Genomic DNA, 10,814 nt, shown 5'->3' with positions numbered 1-10,814 from the left:
TGAGAGAGGGAGAGAGGGAGAGAGGGAGAGAGGGAGAGAGGGAGAGAGGGAGAGAGGAAGGGGGAAGGGGGAAGGGAGAAGAGAGAGAGAGGGGGGAGAGAAGAGGTTTCGGGAGGGAATTCCAGAGCTCAGGGCCCAGGCAGCTGAAGGCACGGCCGCCAATGGTGGGAGCGATGGAAATCGGGGGATGGACAAGAGGCCAGAATTGGAGGAGCGCAGAGATCTCGGAGGGTCATATAGGGGCTGGAGGAGGCTACAGAGATAGGGAGTGGGGAGGGAGGAGGCGAGGGCCATGGAGGGGATTTGAAAACAAGGATGAGAATTTTTAAATCGAGGCGTTGCTGAAGCAGGAGGTGGACGCTTTTATTGCACAAGCTGCTTACTCTCTTGATCCTTTTTACGTGCGCCTGTACCCCGATGTGATTTTTACGTCGTTGACTCAAGCTTGCTGAACCAGCTCTGCGCATTTAGCAGGCCGGGGGAGGGGGCGTAGTTTGATGTTTAGTCAGCCGTCTGGGAGACCTATGAAAGAGTGGGTCTCAAGTCCCATTGGGCAGAGGCTGGTGAGTTTACATTTCTGTGTGAGAGCGGTGCGAATGTGGGGGACTCGCTTCCATGCGAAGTAGTTGAGGCTAATAGCATAGATGCATTTAAGGGGAAGCTTCATAAACACTTGAGGGAGAAAGGAATAGAAGGATATGATGGGGTGAGATGAGGAGGCTCGTGTGGAGCATAAACACTGGCACGGACCAGTTGGGCCGAATGGCCTGTTTCTGTGCTGTGGACTCGATTGTAATCAGCCTACTGTTTAACTTCTTTCCTTTACTCTCCAGTAATTATCCTCGCCCTTGCTTTTTGCAGGAAAGTGTTCTTCACGGACTACGGGCAGATTCCGAAAGTTGAGAGGTGTGACATGGATGGCCAGAACAGGACGAAACTGGTCGACAGCAAGATAGTGTTCCCTCACGGGATTGCGCTGGATCTGGTGAATAAACTGGTGTACTGGGCCGACGCGTACCTGGACTACATCGAGGTGGTGGATTACGAAGGCAAAAATCGCCACGCCATCATCCAAGGACAGTTTGTACGTATCAAAGAGTGTTGTAAACTTACGATCGATCGGGGTGGGGGGAGGAGGAAAGAAGAAGGCGGCCGTTCTAAGATTTGTTTCTTTTGGCACCTGTTTCCTCACTCCCATCATCTTGCCTCCTTGTAGGTGTTGAGTTCCTCTTTTGGTATGGTCCCACGGGGGGTTTGGTCACCCTCCTTGTGTGGGGCTGAAGTTGCCCCTATTTGTATGTGAGCCTGTGGCTGATCACGAGCTATGGAACATAGGAACAGGAAAAGGCCATTTAGCCCCTCCAGCCTGTTCCGCCATTCAGTGAGATCACGGCTGATCTGTGACCTAACTCCATATCCCTTAATACCTTTGGTTAACAATAATCCATCAATCTCAGATTTAAAATTAACAATCGAGCTCGCATCGACTGCCGTTTACGGAAGAGAGTTCCAAACTTCTACCACCCTTTGCGTGTAGAAGTGTTTCCTAACTTCACTCCTGAAGTCCTGGCTCTTAATTTTTATACTATGTCCCCTTGTCCTAGACTCCCCAACCAGCGGAAGTAGTTTCTCTCTATCCACCCTATCGGTTCCCCTTAATATCTTGAAAACTTAGATCAAATCACCACTTAATCTTCTAAATTCCAGGGACTACAACCTAGTTTGTGTAATCTCTCCTCGCAATTTAACCCTTGGAGTCCGGGTGTCATTCTAGTAAATCTGCGCTGCACTCCCTCCGAGGCCAACATATCCTTCCGAAGGTGCGGTGCCCAGAATTGAACACAATACTCCAGGTGTGGTCTAACCAGGACTATGGATTTCCACCCCACCCACCCCCCAAAAACAACTGAGGACAAGGGCAGCAGGTACATGGGAACACCATCACTTTCAAGTTCCCCTCCATGTCACTTGGAAAGGCAGGGTTTAATCAGGGATTGTTAGCATGGATTTGTTCAGGGAAGGTCACGCCTTGTAAATCTGATTGAATTCTTTGAGGAAAGTGACAAGGAGGATTGATGAGGGTAGTGCAGTGGACGTTGTCTCCGTGGATTTTAGTAAGGCATTTGACAAGGTCCCACATGGCAGACTGGTCAGAAAGGTAAAAGCCCATGGAATATGTGGCGAATTGGATCCAAAATTGGCTCAGTAACAGGAAACATAAGAACATAAGAAATAGGAGCAGGAGTAGGCCAATCGGCCCCTCGAGCCTGCTCCGCCATTCAATAAGATCATGGCTGATCTGATCCTAACCTCAAATCTAAAGAACACAAGAAGTAGGAGCAGGACCCGGCCACTCAGCCCCTGGGCCCACTCCGCCACCCACAGGGCATTGACCGATCCGAACTCAGCTTCATGTCCAATTTCCTGCCCGCTCCCCGTAACCCCTAATTCCCTTTACTTCTAGGAAACTGTCTATTTCTGTTTTAAATTTATTTAGTGGTGTAGCTTCCACAGCTTCCTGGGGCAGCAAATTCCACCGACCTACTACCCTCTGAGTGAAGAAGTTTCTCCTCATCTCAGTTTTGAAAGAGCTGCCCCTTATTCTAAGATTATGCCCCCTAGTTCTAGTTTCACCCATCCTTGGGAACATCCTTACCGCATCCACCCGATCAAGCCCCTTCACAATCTTATATGTTTCAGTTTTTCAACTTTTTCAGGGTTAAAGTTGATGGATGTCTTTGCGAATGGGAATCCGTTTCCAGTGGTGTGCCACAGGGCTCAGTGTTGGGTCCCTTGCTGTTTGTGGTATATATATTAATGATTTGGACTTGAATGTAGGGGGCATGATTGGCAAATTTGCAGATGACACAAAAATCGGCTGTGTAGTTGATAGTGAAGAGGATAGCTGTAGATGCCAAGAAGATATCAATGGGTTGGCGGAGTGGGCGGAAAAGTGGCAAATGGAGTTCAACCCGGAGAAGTGTGAGGTAATGCACTTAGGGAGGGCAAACAGTAAAAGGGAATACGCAGTAAACGGGAATATATTGAGAGGGGTAGAGGAAGTGAGAGACCTTGGAGTGCATGTGCACAGGTCCCTGAAGGTGGCAGTACAGGTAGATAAGGTTGTGAAGAAGGCATACGGAATGCTCTCCGTTATTAGCAGAGGTATAGAATACAAAAGCAGGGACGTAATGATGGAACTGTATAAAACGCTGGTAAGGCCACAGCTGGAGTACTGTGCGCAGTTCTGGTCACCACATTACAGGAAGGATGTAATTGCTCTGGAGAGAGTGCAGGGAAGATTTACAAGAATGTTGCCAGGGCTTGAAAATTGCAGCTACGAGGAGAGATTGGACAGGCTGGGATTGTTTTCCTTGGAGCAGAGGAGGCTGAGGGGAGACTTGATTGAGGTGTACAAAATTATGAGGGGCCCAGATAAAGTAGACAGGAAGTACCTGTTTCCCCAAGTGGAGAGTTCAAGAACTAGAGGACATGGATTTAAGCTGATTGGCGGGAGGATTGGAGGGGACATGAGGAAAACTTTTTTAACCAGAGGGTGGTGGGTGTATGGAATTCACTGCCCGAATTGGTGGTAGAGGCAGGGACCCTCAACTCGTTTAAAAGTTCCTGGACCTGCACCTAAAGTGCTGTAAGCTGTAGGGCTACGGACCAGGTGCTGGAAGGTGGGATTCGAATGGGCACTTGGTTGTTCTTTGAGCCGGTGCGGACACGATGGGCCGAATGGCCCCCCTTCTGTGCTGTATCTTTTCTATGGTTCTACGTCTCTCACCATCCCGACTTGGAAATATATCGGTCGTTCCTTCATCGTCGTTGGGTCAAAATCCTGGAACTCCCTCCCTAACAGCACTGTGGGAGAACCGTCACCACACGGACTGCAGCGGTTCAAGAAGGCGGCTCACCACCACCTTCTCAAGGGGCAATTAGGGATGGGCAATAAATGCCGGCCTCGCCAGCGACGCCCACATCCCATGAACGAATATTAAAAAAATATTTCCAAGTCGGGATGGCGCGTGACTTGGAGGGGAACGTGCAGGTGGTGTTGTTCCCATGTGCCTGCTGCCCTTGTCCTTCTAGGTGGTAGAGGTCGTGGGTTTGGGAGGTGCTGTCGAAGAAGCCTTGTGAGTTGCTGCAGTGCATCCCCTCCCCACCGCAGGCGATTGAGATGCGTTGATTCAGCCAGTAGGGAAGCTGATGAATGTGGAATGAAATCATCAGCTGGAGATGGTTAGGGGCGGATGAGGTGTGGAGGAGGTCACTGAAGGAATAGAGAGGGCAGAGCTCTGGGGAACCTCTGGTTAATGGCAAAGGTGTTAATAGCTAAAGCCCGTACCCACACTCGCGGGCACAGCGACTCGACTGGAAACCTAGATGGTGGCGAGGCTGTTTGTCGCTACCTCGGCAAATCGCCCTCGTTGTCTGTGTCGAGCCTACACTTGGAGCTTTGTACTCACCCAGCGTTTTCTTGCTTGGTCACAGATTGAGCACCTGTACGGCCTCACGGTGTTCGAGAATTACCTGTACGCCACCAATTCCGACAATGCCAACGCGCAGCAGAAAACCAGCGTAATCAGAGTGAACCGCTTCAACAAGACGGACTTCCAGGTGGTGACGCGCGTCGCCAAAGGAGGAGCCCTTCACGTCTACCACCAGAGACGGCAGCCAGCAGGTGAGTGGTGTAATTGTGGCTGCTGTTTGCTTGCTTGCCTGCAGGGCCTTTGAGAACCTGAGCTAATCCGTCATTTAGTGCTCGATTATCCAGTTAATGTCTCCTGCCAGTCCTTTGTATTCTTTTGTTGTGACAGCTCCTGATGTCTGTGTGTGTTTTCTTGTCAGCTGTAAGCCTAGGGGATGGTGGGTGTGTGTGTGTGTGTGTGTGTATATATTTTTTTAAACCAGCTGTGAATTGTCCTGTGAATTGCTATGATTTCAAGTGTTAACGGTTCCAGAGAAGGTTAACAACAATAACAATTCGCATTTATATAGCACCTTTCAGGAATTCCCTCCGCGGTCTCTGCGCTCCTCCAATTCTGGCCTCTTGCGCACCCCCCTCCCCCCCGATTTCCCATTGGCGGCCGTGCCTTCAGCTGCCTGGGCCCTAAGCTCTGAAATTCCACCCCTCCCCGTAACCTCTCCGCTTCTCTCTCCTTTTAAGAAGTTCCTTAAAACCTACCCCTTTGACCAAGCTTTTGGTCACCTGTCCTGATATCTCCTTACGTGGCTCTGTGTCAAATTTTGTTTGATCACGCTCCTGTGAAGCACCTTGGGGGGACGTCTTACTATGTTGAAGGTGCTGTACGAATGCAAGTTTCTGTTGTTGCTGCTTGTATTCTGCCCTGCGCCACATTTCAAGGCTTGCTGCTTGGTTTAATTGCTCAATTTAAGTTCCGCCCTTCAGATGCGGCTGCACAGTACGAGATCCTGCCTGCAGCCGCAGTGCTGTTTCTGTTAAGAGCTTTAGAATATGACCTTTCAATACCACTGCCTTCTGCAATTTAAGTCTTGCTGGAGGGCTTCAGGTGTGCAATGTACTATAAATAGAAATTAGTTCACTTGGAAGTTTTGGAACCTTTGGGGAAAAATCAGATTATGTAAGGAAGAACTTGCATTTATACAGAGCCTTTCACCACCTCAGGACGTCCCAAAGCGCTTTACAGCCAATGAAGTACTTTTTTTGAAGTGTAGTCACTGTTGTAATGTGGGGAAACGCAGCGGCCGATTTGCGCACAGCAAGATCCCACAAACAGCGATGTGATAAATGACCAGATAATCTGTTTTTTAAGTGATGTTGGTTGAGGGACAAATATCGGCCCCCCCACCCCCAGCTCTTCTTCGAAATGGTGGCCGCGGGATCTTTCACATCCACCTGAGAGGGCAGACGGGGCCTCGGTTTAATATCTCATCCAGAAGACAGCCCCTCCGACGTTGCAACGCTCCCTCAGTGCTGGCAGTGGGAGTGTCTGTCTGAAATATTGTGCTTAAAGTCGAGCCGGACTCGAACCCACGACTTTCTGACTTGGAGGCAGAAAGTGCTACCCACTGAGCCACAGCTGACATCCGTGATGTTGTTTGGCTGTCTGAAAGAAGTTTGCTTGGATTGGACTAGTGCTGTCTGATGCACTTCAGCTGGTGTTGAATTCAGTTCTGCTTTCATTATCTTGCACTGCATTCAGCCATAAATCACCCAGAGGCCTTTGACCCCAAACAAATTTATGCATGTGTGTGTGCCAGGCATGGGCATCCATTATTCATTCATAAATTCCCAGTGCTAGAGGTTTGAGACAAGCAGAGTGACAGTGTACCGAGCTAAACTTAGTACTTGGAGTACTGTGCACAGTTCTGGTCTCCATATTACAAAAAGGATAAAGAGGCATTGGGGAAGGTGCAAAAAAAGACGTACAAGGACGATACCAGAACTGAGTGGTTATAACTGTCAGGAAAGGCTGAACTAGAATAGAGAAGGCTGAGGGGTAAACTGATCAAGTTCTTTGAAATTATGAAGGGGTTCGATAGGGTAGACGTAGAGAAGATATTTCCACTTGTGGGGAGACCAAAAAGAGGGGCCACAAATATAAGATAGTCACCAATAAATCTAATGGGGTATTCAGGAGAAACTTCTTTACCCAGAGAGTGGTGAGAATGTGGAACTCACTCCCACATGGAGTGGTTGAGGGGAATAGCGGAGATGCGTTTAAGGGGAAGCTGGATAAACACATGAGGGAGAAAGGAATAGAAGGATATGGTGATAGGGTGAGATGACGAGGGGTGGGAGGAGGCTCGTGTGGAGCATAAACATCGGCACGGTCGAGTTAAGCCAAATGGCCTGTTTCTTGCTGTAAATTCTAGGTAAACATATTTGTGAAAATTCCCAACCAGAAATAGTGGGTGGGAGCAAAATCCATGCTAGCTTTTAAAAGGGAAGTGGATAAATATTTGGAAAAAGAAGAATTTTAAAAGGAAATGGTGGGGGCGGAGGGGGGGGGGGGGGGGAAGAGAAAGACCAGGGATAGCTCTTTCAGGAGAGTCAGCACAGGCTCGACGGGCCGAATGGTGGTCTCCTATGCTGCGAAATGGAGGTTGTGATTCGAGGTGAAATCTATTGTTGTGCTAAAAGACTTCACTGTATGTGCTTGGCACTGGACATGTGTTGGATCCACTGAACCGTTGCAGTATAATCTTCTGAGCCAAGGTACATGCCCAGACTTGTATGTAACGACTGGCTGTGGGCAGGAGCAAGCAGACTTTCGGAAGCAAATCCCCCGACTCCAGACATGTTGACGTGAACAGTCAAGTTGAGTGTTGCGTTAGTCACCGAAAAATCAGGAAGCTTCATCTTGGTTCCAGCTCCCTACTAATGTCATTATTTGAGAGAATACTTTTCTGCTAAAGTTGCCAATTAACATAAAGACTTTGCAGACCAAGTTTATTTTTAAAATTTCGCCCAAATCCTGTGGTTGCCAATCCTCCAGGATTGTCCTGGAGTCTCCAGGGATTGCTCCGTGCAGACCTCTGGAGAAAAATCTTAGGGGGCTTTTTAAAAAAAAAATTGTGTGTTTCCTTTGAACCCTTCAGTTTATGAGTTATGAAAATATTGAGAGTGGGACGGAAGGTCATGTAATGGAACCTCCAGGAATATGTCTCAACAAGAGTTGGCAGCCACACCCTGTCATTGTTGAGTTAGCTGTTCTCAGATGGAGATCAGCATGGGCCTTGCGTAGTGTCTTGTCTTCAAATGTGGCGTGGGAATTACAGGAGTTGAGGCGGGGGGGAGATAAAGTGAATGTAAAATGCTTAATGAAACACAAAAGGGGGTGAAGCTGTTCTTCGACGACACTAAAACGAGCGATGACTAATCGGCGGCCTGTTTCACCCCATGCCGAGTTTTCCACGTCATCCTTGTTTTAAAATCCCTCCAGGGTCTCTCTTTTGCCCTCTCCCCTCCCCGTAAACCTCCTCCAGCCCTGCGAGAGCTGTGCGCCCCTCCAGGTCTGGCCTCTTGCGCATCCCCGATTTTCATCGCTCCGCCATCGGCGGCTGTGCCTTCAGCCGCCTGGGCCCCTGAACTCTGGAATTCCCTCATTGGACCTCTCCGCCTCTCTCTCTCCTTTTAAAGTAAGTAGGTGAGAACATTGCAGATTCCCTAACTATAATCTTCCAAAGTAGGGTTGAGGTCACAATCAGATCAGCCATGATCTTATCAAATGGCAGAGCAGGTTCGAGGGGCCGAATGGCCTACTCCTGCTCTTAATTCGCCTGTTCTCTCGATTCAGGAACTGTGGCTTTAGATGGGAAAATTGCACGTCACTCCTCTATTTAAGGAAGGTGAGAGAGGGAAACCAGGGAATTATAAACCAGTTAGCTTAACATCTGTTGTCGGGAAATTATTAGAGTCTATAATTAAGGATAGAGTGACTGAACACTGTGAAAATTTTCAGCTGATCAGAGAGAGCCAGCATGGATTTGTAAAGGGTAGGACATGCCTGACGAACCTGATTGAATTTTTTTAAAGAGGTGACTAAAGTAGTGAACAGGGGACTGTCTGTCGATGTTGTTTATATGGACTACCAGAAGGCATTCGATAAAGTCCCTCATAAGAGACTGTTAGCCAAAGTTGAAGCTTGTGGAATTGAGGGCAAATTATTGACCTGGTTAGGAAATTGACTGAACGGCAGGAGACAGAGAGTAGGGATAATGGGCAGGAACTCAAATTGGCAGGATGTGACCAGTGGTGTCCCACAGGGATCTGTGTTGGGGCCTCAACTATTCACTGTATTTAGTAACGGGATAGAGAGCCACATATCCAAGTTTGCTGATGACGCAAAGCTAGGCAGCATTGTAAGCAGTGTAGATGGAAGCATAAAATTAGAGAGAGATATTAATAGATTAATGAATGGGCAAAACTGTGGCAAATGGATTTCAGTGTAGGCAAGTGTGAGGTTATCCACTTTGGACCTAAAAAAGATATACTTTCTAAACGGTGAAAAGCTGGAAACAGTGGAGGTCCAAAGAGACTTAGGGGTCCATGTACATAGATCATTAAAATGTCATGGTCAGGTACAGAAAATAAACAAGAAGGCTAATGGAATGCTGGCCTTTATATCTAGAAAACTAGGATACAAGGGGGTAGAAGTTATGCTACAGCTATACAAAACCCTGGTTAGACCGTACCTGGAGTACTGTGAGCAGTTCTGGGCATCGCACCTTAGGAAGGATATATTGGCCTTGAGGGCGTGCACAAATGTAAGGAATCTTACAACACCAGGTTATAGTCCAACAGTTTTATTTGAAAATCACAAGCTTTCGGAGCTTACCTCCTTCGTCAGGTGAGTGAGTGAAGGGTCCTAAGATCTCATAGCATATATTAGCCTGGGAGACGATCACAGCAATCGAAGGTGTCAAATTCCCAGTCGGGGAACACTTTAGCATTCAAGGACGTTCAGCCACCGATCTTCGGGTAAGCGTTCTCCAAGGCGGCCTTCGAGACACACGACAACGCAAAATCGTTGAGCAGAAATTGATAGCCAAGTTCCGCACCCACGAGGACGGCCTCAACCGGGATCTTGGGTTCATGTCACGCTACACGTAACCCCACCAGCGGAAAAAAAAGTTATCTGTTTTTAATACAACTGGACATTCTCTCTCTCTCTCTGCTTTTTGGGTCTCTTTCTCTCTCTGGCTTTGTAATCTGACCCATTGTGTATTCAGTATACTGGGATGTAATGTTTTCCGTGGCTAACCTGTCTGAACACCAACGACACCTTTGATTGCTGTGATCGTCTCCCAGGCTAATAGGTTCTGAGATCTCATAGCATATATTAGCCTGGGAGACGATCACAGCAATCAAAGATGTCGTTGGTGTTCAGACAGGTTAGCCACGGAAAACATTACATCCCAGTATACTGAATACACAATGGGTCAGATTACAAAGCCAGAGAGACAAAGAGACCCAAAAAGCAGAGAGAGAGAGAGAGAGAGAGAGAGAGAGAATGTCCAGTTGTATTAAAAACAGATAACTTTTTTTTCCGCTGGTGGGGTTACGTGTAGCGTGACATGAACCCAAGATCCCGGTTGAGGCCGTCCTCATGGGTGCGGAACTTGGCTATCAATTTCTGCTCAACGATTTTGCGTTGTCGTGTGTCTCGAAGGCCGCCTTGGAGAACGCTTACCCGAAGATCGGTGGCTGAACGTCCTTGAATGCTAAAGTGTTCCCCGACTGGGAATTTGACACCTTCGATTGCTGTGATCGTCTCCCAGGCTAATATATGCTATGAGATCTCAGAACCTTTCACTCACTCACCTGACGAAGGAGGTAAGCTCCGAAAGCTTGTGATTTTCAAATAAAACTGTTGGACTATAACCTGGTGTTGTAAGATTCCTTACATTTGTCCACCCCAGTCCATCACCGGCATCTCCACATTGGGGGAGTGCAGTGTAGATTTACTAGAATGTTACCTGGACTACAAGGCGAGATTACACCAACTAGGGTTGTATTCATAGATCAGCCATGATCTCATAGAACGGTGGTACAGGTTCGAGGGGCTAAATGGCCTCCTCCTGTTCGTATGCTCCTTAAAGACGCTCCTTAAAACCTACCTCTTTGGCCACCTGGCCTAACGTCTCCGAATGTGGCTCGGTGTCACATTTTGTGCGGTAACACTCCTGTGAAGCGCCTTGGGGACGTTTTGCACATTGAAGGCACTGTAATTGTTGATGAAAGATAGAGTTCGGCCAGCATTCGAAAGGAGGAAGGATGGGGAGCCTTCTTGGCTGTTCAGGACTTTTATCTAAAATGCTTC

At 48.0% G+C, this 10,814-nt stretch overlaps 1 protein-coding gene across 1 annotated transcript in view; it reads left to right on the top strand.

Annotated features, from left to right (window-relative positions):
• The window catches only part of LOC137319263 (low-density lipoprotein receptor-related protein 1-like), a gene marked incomplete at both ends in the record, with an annotated part of 85,765 nt that overhangs the window by 36,154 nt on the left and 38,797 nt on the right, over positions 1 to 10,814 (top strand). Inside the window, 2 exons of the mRNA XM_067981551.1 lie at positions 862 to 1,084; positions 4,498 to 4,687. Coding sequence (XP_067837652.1) covers positions 862 to 1,084; positions 4,498 to 4,687 — 413 coding nt within the window. The remainder of the gene's footprint in view (positions 1 to 861; positions 1,085 to 4,497; positions 4,688 to 10,814) is intronic.

The sequence above is a fragment of the Heptranchias perlo genome, unplaced genomic scaffold (assembly GCF_035084215.1).
Source record: "Heptranchias perlo isolate sHepPer1 unplaced genomic scaffold, sHepPer1.hap1 HAP1_SCAFFOLD_788, whole genome shotgun sequence".
NCBI lineage: Eukaryota > Metazoa > Chordata > Chondrichthyes > Hexanchiformes > Hexanchidae > Heptranchias > Heptranchias perlo.
The sequence above is the reverse complement of the archived record's forward strand: the minus strand, read 5'-3'. Positions and strand labels throughout refer to the sequence as shown.